The sequence below is a fragment of the Alternaria burnsii genome, assembly GCF_013036055.1.
Source record: "Alternaria burnsii strain CBS107.38 chromosome Unknown 750, whole genome shotgun sequence".
In the NCBI taxonomy this organism is placed as follows: domain Eukaryota; kingdom Fungi; phylum Ascomycota; class Dothideomycetes; order Pleosporales; family Pleosporaceae; genus Alternaria; species Alternaria burnsii.
In genome coordinates, this window is record NW_024066108.1 from 3,018,396 (window position 1) to 3,037,416 (window position 19,021).

Consider the following 19,021-nt stretch of genomic DNA (forward strand, 5'->3'; position numbering starts at 1 on the left):
CTTATAGAACGCCTTGTAATAGATGCTAATGACTGCAAACAAAGAAAAAGAAAACGCGTCGCTCATCAGAGCACGCATACTACACATGGCTAAGCTAAACCTCTATCTCAGTCTCAGCCTCAGCCATGACCTGCTCTCCCTCATCCAACATATCCAAAACCCTCTTCAAACCACCAACCATGTTATTCGCCTGGCCCACCAACAACAACTTCTCCGCATTCGCCGGCAGACCCAGATAAGTAGGTGGCTCACGCTCAGGGAGGTCGTTGACCCAGCCCATGAATTCCTTCCAGCTGGTCGTGCTGGGTAGTTCAAGGCCCTCGCTATGCTCAGTATCCTTAACAATCTTGAAGTTGTCTTCGAATGCAGCGGGCGTCATGCAAGCGTCGACGAGAGAAGCGAGTATACGCCAGTCTTCTGCGTCGTCGATCTTGCCACCGTACATCTCGGTGATGAGGATGCGGAGCATCTCCCATGGGATCTTGGTGGGGGCGATGTTGGATCGACCTTGCGCGATAGTGTCAATCCAGGTATCGATGATGAAACTGCAGCATTCGTAGTCACTGTCATTGAACTCCCAGAAACCCTTCCATCCCAGTGTCGGTGCGTACCGGAGACGCTCTTGAATGACCGCATGGAGGAAGGATAAGAGAAGGTAGACACGCGCCTTCTCCACAGGTTGCTTGTTAGCCTTCTCGGCCAAAGAAGATAGCGAGTCCTTCATGTTGGCGCGAACTCCAGCAGGCTGCTCGTAAGAAAGAACACGAGAGGCGCGAAGAAGGTTGACTGGGATCTTTGGACTGGACTCCATGGACAGGAAGAGGCGGAAGTCAGGGTTGGGCTTGAGGGCTTCGAGGCGCTTCTCGAGTGATTGCAACCACTGAGGAGCAAGATGGACGTTCTTGACAAGAACCCAGTTTCCTGTGGTGGCGGCGTTGGCGATAGCTTTGTCGGCTGACGCGGCACCTTCGTTGGAACCCATGGCAATGTTGGAGCAAATGACTTGTTCCCTCTCTACAAGGTTGTCGACCTTGTAACTTGCGTCGAACCCAGGGCTGGAGCTGAGCGCCACCGGTGTCACTGCGTTGACTTGCTTGACGATATCGCCCAGATCACCACTTGCATCTAAGATTCCCTTGCCAAACACTTCAGTAACGAAACGCTCAACAGCGGGCACGAAGCGGTCCACACGGAATAGCTTGACCAGGACAAGAGCTCGCAGGAGCTTGTCGAATTTGGCCAGATCTTCTGGCCAAGCCTGCGGTACGTGTCGTTCCCCCATCTCTTCGTTGAGGAAAGCATCCCAAGCGCTATCTTCAATCTTCTCCAACTCCTCCTTGAACATTGGAATCTTGCTCGCACGCTCCATGGCCTCTTGCTTGCGTTCGGTCTCGGTTGATACGTCAATACCCTTGAGGTCAGGGTCGAGAATTTGGTCGATGTGTGTCTTGTCCATCTTGTAGGGCGCTGCTTGCACGAGAAGCATAGCAAATGTGACACGGTCCTTCTGTAGCAAGGAAAGCGATGTGCGACGGTATGCATCCACGAAGAGCTCGGTGACAATCTGCTCGATGCGAGCAGCATGGCCAGTGATAGAACCGTTACGAACCTTGCGTAGCACAGTCTCGAAGATCTGAGTAAAGTATTGGAGTGAGAACTGGTAGAAGTGATTGAGGTGATGCAGTTGCTCCAGCACGGCAAAGATAGCTGCGCAAGAACGAGCTACCACAGTGTACTCCTTGGTAATGTTCTCCACCTCGGTCATGACCCCAGTGGTCTCGGAAACCTTGTCCGAAATGTCCTTGGCCTCCTTCTTGAGCGTCTCGAGCGTTTCGATGACGCGGTCGTCATCCAGAATGTTGCCGCGCGACTCGTTGAGGGCTTGGAGCAATCGCTTCTCGAGCTGACGAAGATGGACCGCAAACTCTCCTTGCATCTTGATGAGGTTAGATCGGCGCTCATCGACATCGGGGCGCTCTGATTTGAGGACTTCATTAAGTGTCTGTGTTTGCAAACTGCTCTGCGTGACTGTGAAGTTGACAAATGTGGTACGACTGCAGATATCGGGAGCGAAATTGGCCGACGGATCGCGTGTCGAGAGGTACAAACGGAAAGACGGCGAAAAGTCAATCTCCTGCTTGCCAAGTTGAATAAGCACACGACCTCCAGTCTTCTGGTACTCCTTGTTGAGGACGTGGTTGAGGATAGGGTCCAGATGTTCGGCATCCTGGATCAAGATCGGGTTACCGAAACGCAAAGAGCTCTCGAGCTGCTTCGTGAACGAGTCATCCAGGAAACTGGTCACTGTGAGACGGCGGTCCTTGCATTCGTTCTGCAAGAACTCTGTGGTCCTGCCAGAAGGATCGATGATCAACGGGTAACGGTTGAACCTCTCGAGAATGATAGCGTTCTCCGTACACAGGTCATCCACTGGTAAACCATTGTGTTGCCAATTTAGGCGGTCATCAGCAGTCGATAGGTACTCCGTGAATGGGTTTGTTGGCTTGAAGCTGATTCCAGAGTGCTTGAGATGATCATACCAATCTTCCGTGAGAGCTTTCCTGTACTGCTGATCGTAGTAACCGGCATAGGCGATGAATGCAGCCGCAACTAAGACGTCGCCGACGATAGTATCGATCTGAGAGTCGAATGACTTGCTGCTCTCTTCCCATCGAACACGTTCGGAAGACAAGCTGTCGAGGAGGCGTACACTGCGATCAACCTTAAATTGAACGGTCGACATCTCCGTCTTAATGGCCTGGGTCTCGCTGATCAGAGCGGCGTATTCGGTCTTGTACCGGCCGATACTCTCCTCGAGGTTCTGGATGAGAAGCTGGGTCTCCTTCGCACCCTCTTCAGTCTTCTGTAGCTCCACTTGAAGCTGATCGACTTCAGCACGTAGGGGTCCGACTCGGTCGAGAATATCTGAGTAGGTGACTTGAGCAGACACCCACTGTACGAGAGGACCACAGGCTTTGGAAGCGCGGTTGACCTTCTCGAAAGTAAAGTCCTCTTGAGAGAGGTATTCCTTCTGCATCTTCCTACGGTGGGCTGCCGTCATCTGCCTCTCGTTGTCGAACTGCACGATACTGGCGATGAAGTCGTCACGCCTAACAATGGAAACAATGGTCTTCCAACTGTCAGGCTTATGTCCAAGGATCGTGCAGACAGCTTCCAGCGCAAGCTTGACACCAGCGGGAGGGTTCTGCATAGATCTAACTTCAGTCAGATGTTGTCGCTTGATGTTTTGCACACTCTTCTGTGCCTCCAAAACAGCCGGCTCGGCAGCTGCCAAGTCATGCTCTACCACCTCTTGTCGCTTCTGAATCTCTTCTTTGTCCTTGGCAAGTTGCGCTTGCATCTTGATCGACCCAGCCTTCTTCTGTTCCGCCTCGTTCTGATCTGCAATCATGCGCTGCAGCTTCTCATTTGCTTCAGCATCCTTCTTAGTAAGCTGTGTTTGTTTCTCGGCAAGGCTTGCTCGCAGTTCCTTGACCTTGTCGAATGTCTCACGAAGCTTCTCCAGACCAACGTTGAGATGGCGCTGCTGTTCCTCAAGGTCCTCGCGCTTCTCGTTGTAGAGCTTGACATACTGTGCAACAAAGTCCAGGAAGTGACGCGGCGTGAGGTACATCTTCCTGTTTTGTGTCTTCTGCAACTTCGCGTTCTTGCTGCGTAATGAGTGGTGTACTGCGACCATGGCGTTGACCACGCTCTCGCGATGAGATGGTGGGAGGGTAAGTCCACGATAGGCGACTGGAATGCTATCTGGCGCAACGTAGTTTGCGCGGTCGAGATCGACAGACTGTGTAAGCTCGGAGCTGACTTGGTACAGAGCCTGATCAGACCAGTCTCCGAACCAGTTGAGCACGCAACGGTTGAAAAGAGCGGGACTGGTAGCTGCCTTTGATGACAGGCCTTCCTCGGGAGGGTTCATAGTGAACACCACGTGGAGGTTCTTGACAATCTGCTCCGTGAACCACTTGTACAACTCTTCCTGTGAGTCGAGAATGATACCTTGTCGCTGCGCACCCTCCTTGATAGCAGTAAGCAAAGAAGCATACTCATCACCCTCAAACAGACCAGGGACCTCCGCGTTTGCCAAGAGAGTGTTCATGCGTTCGAGGAAACCGGAGTCAAGAACATTGGCTTCGTCCATGATAAAGCAGATCTTTTCGCCCTTGCAACCGCATCGTCGAAGAACAGTACGCAAGTCTTCGTCGAAGTCTTCGCCAGAGTACTTTCCGTGGACCTTGATCTGGTAGACGCTCAGACCGTTCATCCAGGCGACGAAGCGCGACAGTGTCGTCTTTCCGGAGCCGCTGACACCGATAAGGATAAGATGACCTTGTGGTTGACGGAAGACACGATCGATGCGGAGTACATGCTCGAGCACGTCGTTGAACAGAATGAGCGGTACGTCCACCTCTTCCTCGCAGAAGGTTCGGAGACGAGCCTTGACGAACTCTCGAAGTTGCTCGCGCTCAACCGGCACGTAATTCTTGGATAGCCAGTTGGAGAAGAGAATGGGGCCACCAAGAGCTTTCTCCTCGTCGATAGTAGGGAAGTGTTCAGCCGCAATACGGTGGACGCATTCTTCGGTCCATTGTCTCTCTTCTTCTGCGATGAGTCGATCCTGGAATAAGCGTAGTGCTTCGTGCGCCCAGATACGGACAAGACCCTCAATTGGCAAGCTCTCAAGTGGTCGTAGAGCCTCATAGATACCACGTACCCATCGAGTAAGCTCACGGGGAGAGTAAACATAGTGTGGTTGAATGTCTGGCGTAAAGCGCTTTTGAGACTCTGCGTAGAGCTGTACCATGGCCCTGGTAAGAGCGTCCGCATATCCTCGTAAAGTCGGGATGATCTTGAGCACGGCAGTATTGAAGGTACCGTAAATCTGCAGAAGCGATTGCTGTCCGGGGTAGTCGACCATGATAAGTGGAGCATGACGCAAGAACCTGAGTCCCATTGGCGTACGACCAGCATCTGTGGGAGGGTTACAAGCGCCAACGAATTGTATGCGATCCAGAGTAACCCAAGTCTTGTCAGACGTCCTCCAGAAACCGTTGTGCTCAACCAGCTGTCGCAAGAAGGAGATCGCTCGCTGAGTGCCGTACTTGTCGGGTGCAGGCAAGTTGATCTCGTCACAGAAGATTACTAACCAACGGCCAACTTGAGTAGGCGTAAGCTGAACACCATTGAGAGTCTTCTTGTACTCGCAGTATTGCTCGAATGTCTTGATGAGAAGATCCGGTGTAGTTGCACTAGAGAAGTTGAGACCTACAACCTGCATGTTGGGCAGCTTTCGGAGTGCGCTGAACAGTGTCATGGTCTTTCCGGAACCTGGAGGACCGCAAAGCAATAGTGGCTTGTGCTCCGCGAGCCAAGAGTAGAGAACATCCTCGTGACGGACCGTGTCCAGCGTCGGAATAACCACATCAGTCTGAGTGACGGAATGGGTGTTGACCTCAACATTCGGTACCTGACTCTGCCAAGTATCCCATTCTGGCTTGTCAGGCTTGACATCGTAATCGATGAGTGAAGTAGATTCGTTGAGGGTGGGAAGCTCGACGTCGGTGAGGCCAGCGATCAGGTCTCCAAATTGCTTGCGCTCCATCAGAGGGCAATCACCAACTAAAGCCCACACCAAAGCGATAAGCATCTTTTTCGCTAGATAAGTCTCCATCTTATCGTCCTCAAGAGAGAAGTCCGGGTGCTGCACGTTGTACTCTAGGACATTGCGACAAGCCTTGTTGAGCAGAGAGAACAGCGTGTTGAGCGCACGAATGTCGGTGTACTCCATGATGTGCTTGAACTTCCTAGCCATGCTGAGGGCTTTCTCGATGAACCGATCCTGGGTGAGCTTGATGTGCAGGAAGTCGGCGATTAGACCCTGGGTGGTCATTGTCTTCTGAGACATCTGACCTGGAGCAACCGAATCGTCTTCAATATCCTCAAACGGTGTAGTCTTGAGGTGCTCAATGTAGTTCTTGATCATCATATCGACCTCCACAGTGTCGTCGCTGAACCAGACCATACCACAACGGGAGACAGTAGCAAGAGTGGCGTACTTGAGGGTCTCAACTTCGAACATGATGCGAACGTTAGAGGGCAAATTGAGACGCTCTCCGTTTGGCAAGGTGAGAAGCTTGTTGTCGTCAAGCACGGAGTTCAAGTTCTCGACCCACTCGGGGTCAACATCTCCGTCAAATACGATCCAATGGCGCTTAGTGTCCTCACCACGGAGGTTGTCGACAATCTTGCGCAGTATACTCGTGAAGAGACCGTCGGTCCATTCGCGAGTAGTGCTGTCAAGAGTTCCATAAAGCTGCTCCTTTGACATGACCTTGGGGTCGATGACGTGACAGACGCCTTCTACACCCTCTACGGCTTGAAGAGCGGAAAGAAGCGTCCTCCAGGCAGCGGACTTTCCGGATCCAGAAGAACCGACCATCATGACACCGTGGTGCAATTTCTGAATCTGGTAGAGTTGAATGATCTTGGTCATCCAAGAATCACTAACCACGAGCTTTGACTCAGCGGCGCACTTGTGGATAGCCTCAGTTAATTGATCAAGGGGCGCAGGAATGTATTCAACACCAGGGAATGACTCTTCTTGGATGGCCATCATGAGCTCAACATCAGAGCGAATGAGCTTTGGTGCCATGGTCTCGCGCAAACTCTGGATGATGATTTGAGGCTCCATGCTCGCTTCGTCTAGGGTCTGAGAGTCTTGCTGAGCGGCGATACGGGCTCGCTTCAAGCCACCAGAGCTAACAAGTACACTCTTCAGTGCACGAAGACCAAAGTCGTAATGAGCTTGCTTGGAAAGACCCCCTGAGCACCTGTCGAAGAATGGTACGACCTGTTTCGATAATTCCTTGGCCTGAGAAAAACCTTGGGAGTAGAGCATAACTTCTGCAATAAGTTCCTTGTCGGGCTTGGACATGGCGACACTTCGGAAGAGCTTCTTGAGATTGTCAGGCAAATTCGATCGACCCGCGTAACCAGGGTTCATGGTAATGAAGACACCAGTATTGCCGTTGACTTTCAATTGACGACCAATGAGTTCGATCTGGGACTTCTCATCCTCAGCACCCTTCTTGAGACCCAGCTGGATGTTCTGGATCTGCTGCGACACAGCTGAAAGGATACGCTCCTCCAAACGATTGAACTCGTCGAAACAACCCCAAGCTCCGACCTGACAGATACCAAGGAAGATACGACCCATGGCCTGGAAATCGAATGTGTCGTCACAGCAGAAAACCAGGGTAAATCGTCCAAGTTGTACACCGAGAGCTTTGACAGACTCGGTCTTTCCAGTACCAGCGGGACCGTATGGTGAGCCACCAAGTCGTTGGCAGAGCGCCTGTGTGAGGGTCAGGAAACAGCGGTCGGTAAGAGGTGTGCGTACGAGGCGGTCCGCAACACCCAAGTACTCAAAGCCGTAGTCGAGGACTGCATTTGCCATCTTGATCCTCAGTCGCTGTAGTAGATCATTGCCGGGCTCATATACATATCGCATGCACAGTAGCCACATGTGGTGGGTGGGTGAGCGAGCGCCAACCTTCTCAAGCTTGTGGATGACATCTCGCTGGTGGACGAACTCGGTGATAAGATCCTCGCATTTACGGCGCTGGATGGGTTCAAGATCACCCAGAACAGCCGTAGCGAGCAGCTTCAAGACGTTGACTTGTTTTTCATACAACTGAGGCAAGGTCGTTCCCTCCTCAGCAAGAGACTTCTCCACAGCATGAGTCCACGCAATTTGCGTTCCAAGGACTACCACTTGGGTAGGGTACTTGGCGATGTAATCAGTGAAAGCTTGGGCATCCATCATGTCCGGTTCGATGAGCTGAGCGAACTCTTCGTAAGCTTCGAAGGTCAACTCAGCCAGCGTAGACTTCATGTTAGCTTCTAGTGCACCAAGCCACTCGTTGATCCTAGGTGTCTTGACAAGCGAAATTTCTTTGCGAAGCGTGACCTCTTCCCCTTCCTTGGACGTGAACCCTTGAATCACGCCATCCTCGTCCGTGATAAGTCCAGAAATACCAGCGAACATCTTCCGCAGGTGTTTAGCAATACGGAGAACGTCGTTACTGTTACCAATGATTTCCAGCAGGTCTTCGTCACCGACGAAGTAGAATCGAGGGAATGACACACGCTCGCGCTCCAGGTACTCTCCGAGAGCCTTCTGAATTTTGTTCAAGAGCTCAGCGAGGCGCTCTAATGACTTCTGCACACCAGAGATGTTGAGAACTTCGAGCACGAAAGGCTGTCGCGAGACCTTCTTCATAACTGACAAGAATTCAGAGTTGATGTTCTGGAAACGAGCCGACTCCATTGGCAAAAGGTGCTTAATGTCAGCGTTACCAGTGAATACACCCTCCAGGTAAACCCATTGGCGTTGCACATCAATCCATACGTCGAACAGAACGTGTACACGGTTGAGCTTGTCCTCCCAAGACGATGCTTCTTCCTCGAACTCCTTGTAGTAAGGCGAGTGGCGCATAGCCTGTAGTGAGTTGAGGTTCTCGCTGCACTTGGCAAAGAGGTCGTCCCATCCCCTGATGAGACGGCACTTGTTCTGGTAGTTGACAAGCTCCAGAGCATAATTCTGCCAGGTCTCGCGAACCTGCTTGAGAAATTCTTCCAGTGCCATCTCGCCAGCTGCCTGAGTAATGACATCTCGGATGATCTTCTCGCTGGGACCAAGCTTGAGATCCCAAACATCACCGAGGGTCATGGATATTGCGGAGTAACGCTTGTGTGGTCTCAGGTTCTTGAAAATTCTAACCCAATGGCGCTCTTTGACGGCATCAGAGCGCAACTCTGCAAGGATGGCATTCTCTTTGAGAAGTTGCTTCAGTGTAGTTTGAACATACTCGAAAGCCTGGTACTGTCGCATCCGACTAGGCATGTCCTTGGTCATCTTGAGTAGGTTGTCAAGATTCTGTCGCAGCTTGCGGGGCTGGATACTGGTCCACAATACCTCACGGAGGTCGTCGATGCTGGCCCAAATCGTGCCGAGCGCGGACCAGACGGACTTAAAGTCTTGCACTTCCTCCAGCAGGGTCTCCAGTGCGTTCTCCGGAGACGGTGGCAACCCAAGAGCTTCTTTGGCTTTGGAGATGTTGCTGGACTCGCTCTGCAGCTGGTTGAGCTTCTGATCAAACTTAGCAAGGATGGCAGAGGCATCAGCTGGCGCCAGGTTGCCTGCGACAGGTTTGTCTTCCGCCCACTCTCCGGTAATGTCCATGATCTTCTGGTTGACGACCTTGTCTTCGGCAGCAATCTTAGCGCGCAGAGCGTCTGCTTGATCGTTCGCGATCTTGGTCTTCCTCTCCAAGACCTCGTTCAACGTCTGCCATTCATGGTCGATTTGTTCCATCTGCAGCCAGTCAGAGGGAAACTGGTAACGCTGGCGCGCCAAAGTCGCTTGACCCTGGCGGAATGTGGAAATCTCTGGTTCCCACTCAAGGACCTTCCTCTTGCATTGTTGGACTGTGGTAATGAACGATACAGCCTGAGCAGTGGACGAAGCCTCCAGGGTCTGCATCTCGAGATCTTTGCGTGCCTTCTCGATCTGCACATACACGTCGTTCATGCGCTGGCCCAGTCTACTAGCGAACTTGGTAAGGATTTCCTGCTGCCATTGGTCGTACTTGGCGTTGACCTTGACCTGCACTTGGTCATAATCGACGGTGACATATCCGAACTGACGACTGATATCGGAGTTGTCGAATGTAGCACGAGTCTTACGAATCTCCTGGAGAAGTTGTAGCCATCGGGAGAGATCCTCACCAAGGATATCATAGACGTGCTCAGACTGCAGGTCCCACAGGGACTGGAACTGAAGCCACTCGTCAACATACGATGAGATGTCACGGAGCTTGCCCTCAACGGCGCCATAGACTTCGATCAGCGAATCGGTGCATCGGCTTGGCAGGTCGGAGAATTGGCTGACCGAGGTGTCATTAGTTGCTTCAAGTCGGATCTCGTATCGTGAAGCCTTGATCTTCTGAAGGGTGCAGATGATGGCGAGCCATTGCTGAAGCTGCTCAAGCCAGCTTGCTCGCGCGAATTCCACTGGCGGGCTGAGGTAGATGACTTGGTTTCGCATAGTAATCTCAAGAGTTAACCGTGCAAGAGTTGGCTTCACCTCGGGTACCTCTATCGAGACGGCTTCACTGACTGGACGTCGATTTCCGTCTTCTTCGTCGATATTATTGAAGACCTCGATCCACAAAGCGATAGCTCGGCTAAGACGGACCAACAGAATGGACTCAATGCGCGAGTTCATGTCAGATACCCAAGAAGCAAGGTTGGCGTAGCTCTCAAGGTTAAGCTGGTCAATGGACTTCTGGATGGTCTCTAGGTTTTGTTGGAAAGCCTCCTTGGTGTATGGGCAAGTCTCCAAATCCTTCAACGATTTCTCGACCGCAGCGTTGATGTTGACGAGTGTTGCGACCTTGAGCTGAAGTAGCGATGTCGTAGCCGCAAAGTCACGGACAAATTGAACATGCTTGCTCTCACTACGAACGCTTCCACCTCCAACGGGAAAGCCGGATTGTCGGACGTGGAGATCGTAAGCATGCACGAAAGACTCCCACTTTAGAGGAACACCTTTACCGACAAGTGCTTGCACCTCATTAACATAGTTGTTAAGCAAGAGAGCAACTCCTCCCATCTCAGCGATGGAGCGCAGGGTCTGAGTGTAGGTGCGAACGCTTTCCATGAGACTAACAGCGTAAGGGTACACACGCTTGGCCTCCTTCGAGATGTTGTTGATGCCGTGGGGCACTTGGTAGCCGCGCCATGTCAGATTACGAACTTCCTTGAACAGCGCAATGACTTGTGCATCAAAGTTGACGTTCAGCTCCAAGATGTTTCCTGCGGCACGGTTCCTGCTGACAAGGAAAAGACGCCCGGAGATCTGGAGTTTCCTCCTAGCCACCTCTTGAAGCCAGGACTCGAAGATCGGTCGGGTGTCGAGCTTCTTCTTGAACATACTGCTCTCAGCCTGGAGCTTCTGTCCTTCAGCGTGAAGCGCCCAGTCCTTGCCCAGGATGTCTTCGACCTTGCCCATGTAGCTCTCCAATTGTGTTTCAATCTGTCGAGCCCAGATAACAGCGCCAGAAACTGGGGGGAAGTCACGGAGCTGCGCCATGGCGTGGGCTTCAGAGTTGCCGTACTGACGCTTGAAGCGCTCATGAAGCGCCAAGATATCCTGCTTGACGTTCTCAATGAGCTGCGTCTGGTATTCGGAAATAGCACCCCGAATTTTCGGTCGGACGAAGAGCGGGTTGAACTTGGAAAAGACGCGGAACATCTCGCTGGCGGTCTTAGCAGTACCGAGACGGTCTCTAAGCCTAGCGATGATGGAGTTCTCGACACGAGAAGTACGCTCGTTGTACTTTTGCTCTGCTTGTTCGAAAAGGCGCGTGCCTTCAGGTGAGACATCCAGCACATCGACGTCCTTGAGGACATCGTAGGCTTCCTTGACCTCCTTTACAGCATCCACGTCACCAATCTCTTCGATGATAACCGCCTCCTTGGCTGGGGCACTCTCGGACAAGGAAGATTGCGAGCCCAAGACGTTGACGATGGTTCGCTGGAGCTGCTCGTGGTTCTTGCGGAATGTGGTGATGTAGCGAATGCGCTCTTCCGTTTCTTTGTGCCTAGCTGCAATCTTGATGGGGATGAACTTCTCGTTCCTTCGCCTAGTCACTTCACGAGCAACATTGGTGAACTCCTTGACGTTCTCCTCCCATGTACGCCAGATGCTCTCCGCAACAGCCATGATGGCCTGAAATTCGGGGTAATCCATGTGCATGAGCGTCTTGCCGTGTAGGAGGTTATGGAGCTGTTTATCGAGGTCGCCGGAAATAGCTTCAACAAGAGGAAGCGCTCGGCGGACAGGGTAAGGGCAAATACGAAGCTTCTTGTTCATGTGACTGAAGATGGATTGAATCGCCTCCTGTACCGCTTGTAGTGAGGTTGAAGACAACAGCTGGTCCAAAGGAAATTCTCGCATGAGCTGGTTGTACTTCTGCACCAGATCCGTGCTCTCCTTGAGCCCAGTGTCTGCGCTGAAGCTGACGGTAGCCTGGAAACGCTTCGCGTTCTTCAACACGTCCAAAGTGAGCCTAACACCGGGACTACCCAATTGCGTCTCAATGTCTTGTAGCCTTGACTCCATGGAAATCCAGAAGTTGATCTCTTGCGCTGCAGTTCCAGTAGACACATCTCGAGATGTCTTGGTGATTGTCTGTATCGATTTGATCCAACCATTGACTGTCGACTGCAGTCCGTTAAGGAAGCTACTGTCTTGTACGATTGCGGCAGGGATGAGTTCTGGAGAGGGTTTCACGCCACGCTGATTAGCATCGTCCAGCGCACTCTGGATAAGCGGGTGGAGAGGCAGTAGCAGCTCCGGGATCTCCACATTCTGCTCGAGGTTGCCCAAACTGACAGCCAGCTCCGCAATCTTCTTCCTTGTCGCCGAAATTCCCGTCCTAGCATCGTTGTCGCCCTTGCTGTATTTTCCCGCCAGGTCGCGTTGGCTCTTGGTGTAGGTGTCAAAGTACGGCTCGACCGCAGACTGAATGAGAGAACGAAGAAACTCATAGGGAGTGCCGTCGGGCGAAGAAGCGTTATTAGAAAGTATAAAGCCGGGCAACGTCTGAATAAGGACCTGCTGGCTTAGGGGTATCGCGGGGTCTATGGGTATCGGTCGCTTCGAAATAACAACAAATGCTGCACAAGTAGGAGAAGCCGTAATCTCGGTCGAAATGGTATAGGTAAAATGCTGGGTCGCCCCTGCTGCTTGTGTCAGTTTGGACGTTCCTTCCTTTTCGCAGGGTACTTGCCGTTTGCGCCATCCATGCCATCGATACGGGGTTCATCTGCCCGGTCTTTCACAACGTACAGCGCTGACTGCCCCTCGGAGGCGAAGCGGGCGCATCGCTGCAGCGTGTCCTGCAGCTTGGCGCTGGACAGCAGACTACCGGGTGCAAATAGATCCTCTTTCGAGGCTCCCAAGCTGACGTCAAGCACCTTTTCCAGGTGGTCGACGATGATCTGGGGGTCTATCGAGGGCGGTGAGGGACTGGGTGTGCGTATGCTGCCGTTGGGCGCCCCTGGGTTCAAGGGTCCCTCCATGTTGATTGTTTATCGCGTTTGTGTTGCTATGAAGACATGTGGTTTGCGCTTCTAGCGGGATAGTGAGGGACGGGAGTCGGAGAGAATGCTAGTTGTGAACAAGCACTCGGTAAGGCGGCGGTGATGGTGATGGTGCCTTTGTCTGAGTATATTTCCCCAGTAGGTGCACGCGAAGTAGACGCGCACGGCCGTCACACGCTTATCCTGACTAGCGGCAGCGGCAGGGGAAGCGGAGAGATCGTCGTCTGATTGGCTCTTGAATTTGGTACGTATGCAGTACTACTTGAAGGCGTGGGAATTGGTGTGGCCGTTAAACCGCGTTGTATGCAGGAGCTGTTGCTGTGGTTACTTTTTGTACGTCCAGCAGTTGCTCGCTCCCACACAGAAAGCGGCGAATACCGACAGGCAATGACAGCTCACCACGTGCAAAGTAAGCTAACGTCGGCTCCACTTTCTAAGCTAACTTCTGAACCCACCCGCTCCTTTCATCTCAGGTTTGCAAGGCTGGCACGGGGTTTGAACATGGCAGTTCTCATGAACAGGCGTATGCGCCAGGCTCTGATTCGGGGACACATGCACTATCTATCTCTCCCTCTATCTTCCAACTCCACATCCCTACTTCGTCCAATATCATTGTCATCGTCATCCCCGTCTCCGACAGCAAATGTCCCATCAACTCTGTCATCGTGACCACTCTCTCTCCTAACATCTCTCGCATCCCTAGCAGTCGCAGCCGTAGGACTTGCCAACCTAACCTCACCCACTTCCTTCAAGCCGATTCTCCTTCTGCCCCAGTTTACCACTGTCCTCCCCCAACTCGCTAATCTCTCCATACCCTCATCGCCATTCCCTGTTCCACCACCGTGTCCACCTCCAGCCTCAACTTTGAACTGGTACTTCAGACAGTCCTTGATGGTAATGAGACCAGTTAGACGGCCGCGATATTCGATCAAAACGACCCGTGGACCCATCTTCTTGAACAGCTCCATGACGGTCTCGAGGGGTAGGCGGGGATGCACTGAGAGTGGTGTTGGATCGATGTAGCGGGTGAAGTCTAATGAGGTCTGAGAAGAGGTTGTGGGTATGGAGTCAAACGTTGTGTTGGGTGCTGATGCTGCTGTGCCGCTTGCAGCTCGGGAACTGGTGTTGCTAGCAGGAGAAGAAGGTGTGAAATAACATTTTGCGTGACCTGGAGCCTGCTGTTCGATTTTGGCGCGATCAATAGCATAGCGTAGTTCTGTTCGGCCAACGTAGCCGACGAGTGTCTTCGTCTTCACGTCCTCTACGATAGGGTAGCCTTGGTAGGCGTTTTCATTCATTAGACGTTCCATCTGACGAAGTTCCATACCTGTGGCTGGTAGGCAGACCACACGGCTGGACATGACTTGGCTCACAGGAACACCAAAGGTGTGTTCTTCTTTGCTGTCGAGGAACGGATAGCCGTTCAGGTAGATCATGCGGTCTGCGATTCCGCCATGACCAAAACGTTCGCTAACTGCTTTTGTAACGCCCACGACTATCATTGTGGGGAGAATGTATGTCAATGCGCCGGTGATCTCGAACATGATGACCACAACGCTAACCGTGATGTGCATGATGCCACTGAGAGCCGCCGCTGCGCCGAGGAAGGCGTAGGTGCCTGGTGTGATACAAGCTCCATCTGGATCGCAGGCCGAGAAGAAAGCTGAGCCAGGGAAAGATTCGTGCAGAGCTTGAACGCAGATACCGACCATACGACCAAAAGCGGCGCCAATGGCCATACTGGGCACGAAGATACCAGCAGGTACTTTACACCCGAACGATATAACGACCAACAGTGTGCGTAGGACCGTCGCAATGGCAAGGGTTCCAACATTGTGCCAGCGATGGTTCGCATCACACAGACGGTCATAGCCTTTGTCGCCCTCACACTCCTGAAACAGAATCTCCATACTCTCTGTCATATCGATCCTTAAGAACATGTTCGGATAGCAGATGACACCGGTGATGACAGCTAGCGTAACAGCCTCTGTAATGGGGTACGCCGAGAGATACTTCTTGCGAAAGACTTGCATCTTGAGATTCCATTTGATGACGAAAGCACCATAGAGGCCGCCAAAGACACCGATGATGATGTAGAAGAGGATTTCGAAAAAGTGCCAGGAGCGGTCATACGAGACGTTGAACATGACGAGCTGGCCTGTTCGGAAGGGATTCATAGCCTAGAGATACGTCAGTCTCAACATAGATGTGATATTCACATCCATCAGACTTACAGCCAGAACTGCCGTAGCAACTAGCGCACAGAAATAACTCCTCCAGAGCGTCTTGAGTGGAAACTGATTGCTCATCTCCTCCAGTGAGAAAAGCACACCTCCAATTGGACTTCCAAATGCTACACCTACACCTGCTGCCGCGCTCGCACATAAGATCTCTCTCGTCTTGGCCGCGTTCCTTCTGTACTTGTCGAAGAACCTACTGATCACATTACCCGTACATACGGCATAATGCACACTAGGCCCTTCCTTGCCGACAGACAGCCCCGACGCAATAGCCAGTGGCAGGCCAATCGACTTGATGAAAAGCGTGGTGAAGCCTAGGAAGCCCTTCATAACGAAACCCGCGATTATGCACTTCATCTCTGAGATGCCCGAACCAGCTGCATAAGGTGCGAAGCTCTTGACCAGCCTTGCCGCGGTAAAGGAGAACAGAGCTGCGAACATGATGTAGAGAACGTAATTCGCTGGCCAAAATCCACTCCAGCGTTTCCACTCAGGGCAACCACCTTCGGCACCCCAGCAACAGAAACTCTCGTTGAGGTAAAAGGCCGTAGTGCAATGTCCCAGTTTGATATCACTCAGCCATTCGGTGATGATATTGAGGAAGGCCGCGTTGAGACCTATCGCAGCGCCAACAAGCGTAACGACAATCCACGCTTGGCCTGCATCGTATGCTTCGGCGATCTTCCGCCTCCATTTCCCTTGTCCTCGGCCTAGGAACACTTTCGCGGTCCTGCCATCTTTCCGCACACCGATGCTATCTCTTTCACGCCGGCGCGCTTTCCGTCGCAGTTGTTCGCGGGCAGCGTCTTGAACCCAGTCTATTGTTGTGAAGTCCTCATACCGTTTGATCTCTGCTATCTCTTCGACGATGGCCGCATCAGTATGTGTAGTTTCTGCAGCCTCAGGGTCATCATGGTCAGGGTCGAGGGACAGGAAGGACTGGCCTGTTGTGCGCCGCCGGAGAGAAGGTGCAAAAGACGTGGAGCGTGAGGGCTGGTTGGGGCGCGAGGACGGACGGCGCGTGGACTGGGGACGGAGGGGTGTAGGCTGTTGGGAGGATTGGCGGGCGCGTGAGCCAGAGGATGAGGAACGATTCATCGCATCGTCATTGAAGGGGGTTTTCTTCGCGTGGGAAGAGCGTGGATCAAGTGGCCTGGTTGTTTCCAAGTTTGGAGTTTGGAGTTTGGCGTGGCTGCGTATCGTCTGGGAGCTATCTCATGCAAGGGTCCCTCCCGTCCCAGCTCCAGATCGACGTCTCGGGAGTCCGATCATGCACAGCCACACTTGCGAAGACATGAACCAAGAACGATTGTTTTCTCCATATTGTGACTACAAGGTATCTTGAAGGTCTTCGCTAGGTTTTAGATTCGTGAATAGGTTGACACAGTGTAGCGCATGCCTCAGGGCTCAATTTGCGTGAATCCAATTCCATCATGGTCGGATCAATTTTTGGAGACGGGAAACATCAGCCATTCTACAAGAAAATTCCCAAGTCGACACCACGACACATGGGGAAGCTCACACGTTTCAAGTCGTACTCATACACCACTTCCAAGGGACACAGCATATTTTGTATACCGAAATCTTACGGTGCATTACATTAGATACCTTTAGGGTGCTTTTTGGTGCCAGTCACATTTCACACTGCATACGCTTCTCCACAGCAAGCTTCTTCACACAGCACTTCGGCAGCACTTCGGTATTGAATTGAAAAGTTGTATTTCACTTCATCGTGACTTATACAGGGGTATCATATGTCTAAAAACCTTCATATCTGAATCTGGCTTGCCGGCTACATCTACTTCGTGCACTTACGCACAACTCCATCACGCGGCATGTCTACTCCATCTCAATAGTACCGGGAGGCTTGCTCGTGACTAGAACATGTCAGTATTTGTCTCAGTGAGGTCGCATCCGTCGGACTTACTGTCGTATACCACGCGGCAAACTCCGTTCACCTCGTTCACGATCCTCCTGCTAACCCTCTTGAGGAACTCGCCATCGAAGGGGTACCAGTCCGCTGTCATGAAGTCACTTGTCTCAACAGCTCTCAACGCGATGACCTGGTCGTGAACTCGCTTGTCACCCATGACACCAACCGCCTTGACAGGCAGAAGCGCAGCGAACGCCTGACTAATCTTCTTGTACAGGCCCGCGGCCTTGATCTCCTCGATGAAGATGTTATCGGCTTCCCGCGCAATGCGGACTTGCTCGCGTGTGACCTCACCCAGGATGCGGATTGCGATACCTGGACCGGGGAACGGGTGGCGCCAGACAAGGTCTTCAGGGATACCGAGCTCCTTACCCAGCTCACGGACCTCATCCTTGAAAAGCTCACGTAGAGGCTCGATGACCTTGAGCTTCATGTCCTTTGGTAGACCACCGACATTGTGGTGTGTCTTGATGGTTTGGGAAGGGCCCTTGAAGGAGAGCGACTCGATGACGTCGGGGTAGAGAGTACCTTGAAGGAGCCATTCAATATCACCAGCGTCGGCAGATTCGTGAGCTTCTGCTTTGATCTTTTCGGCTTGCTTCTGGAAGACCTCGATAAAAGTGTTGCCGATGATCTTGCGCTTCTTCTCGGGGTCGTCAGTTACGCCCTTGAGGCGGTCGAGGAAGAGGTCGGACGCGTCGATGACGGTCAGGTTGATGCCCAGGCCCTCGTCGAGCGTCTTCTTCACTTGGACGGCTTCGTTGAGTCGCAGGACGCCGTTATCGACCATGACGGCGTGGAAGCGGTCGCCAATGGCCTCCTTCATCAGCTTTGCAGCAACAGTCGAGTCGACGCCACCACTGACGGCACCAATGACCTGTCCCTTGTCGCCCACCAACTTCCTGATACGTGTGATCTCCTGATCGACGAACTTGCTCATAGTCCAGTTGGTGTTGGCCTCGCAGATGTCGATGGCGAAGTTCTTCAACAGAACCTTACCCTTCTTTGTGTGTGTAACCTCAGGGTGGAACTGAATGCCGTAGTACTTCTTGGTGCTGTGCGCAATACCTGCGAAAGGCGCGTTGGTAGTTGTCGCAACCGTCATGAAGTCCTGAGGCATGTGGCTCAGCTTGTCACCATGGCTCATCCAGACCTCGAGATCGTTGCCCAAGTCCTTGAACAGCTGGTCCATGTGTCCACCGTGACTCTCAACCTTCAGGTTCGCGTGTCCGTATTCTCTCTTCTCGCCAGCAGCTACGCCAGCGTTCTTTCCAAAGTGCCACGCCATCTCTTGTAGTCCGTAGCATATTCCCAGGATCGGTACGCCGAGATCGAAAACAGCGTGGTCGACGTGTGGTGCGCCTTCCTCGTAGACAGAGTACGGGCCACCCGAGAGAATAACTCCCTTGGGGGTGAAAGGCAGATCAGCGATCTTGGTAGTGCATGGCAGCATCTCAGAGTAGACATTGAGTTCGCGGAGGCGGCGCGTAATCAGATGCGTGTACTGGGAGCCGAAGTCGAGTACCAGGATGGTATCGAACGTCTTGTGGGGAGGAATTGGGTCCGAGTTGTCGGTCGCCATTTTGAGATAAAGAATTGATGTAGTAGAAGTAGAACAGGAAGAGAGAAGTGAAAGAGAAAGGAAAGAAAGAGGGAGACT

General features: G+C 52.5%; 1 protein-coding gene across 1 annotated transcript; it reads right to left on the minus strand.

Annotated features, from left to right (window-relative positions):
- Positions 1-94: 94 nt before the first annotated feature.
- Positions 95-18,943, minus strand: GT037_002461 (dynein heavy chain; the record flags this gene model as incomplete). The annotated part of the gene is made up of 6 exons (XM_038927508.1): positions 95-12,825; positions 12,903-13,114; positions 13,747-15,368; positions 15,423-16,642; positions 17,288-17,305; positions 17,356-18,943. 6 exons carry the CDS (start codon positions 18,941-18,943, stop codon positions 95-97), a joined length of 17,391 nt encoding a protein of 5,796 aa, XP_038790800.1.
- Between the last annotated feature and the right edge of the window lie 78 nt (positions 18,944-19,021).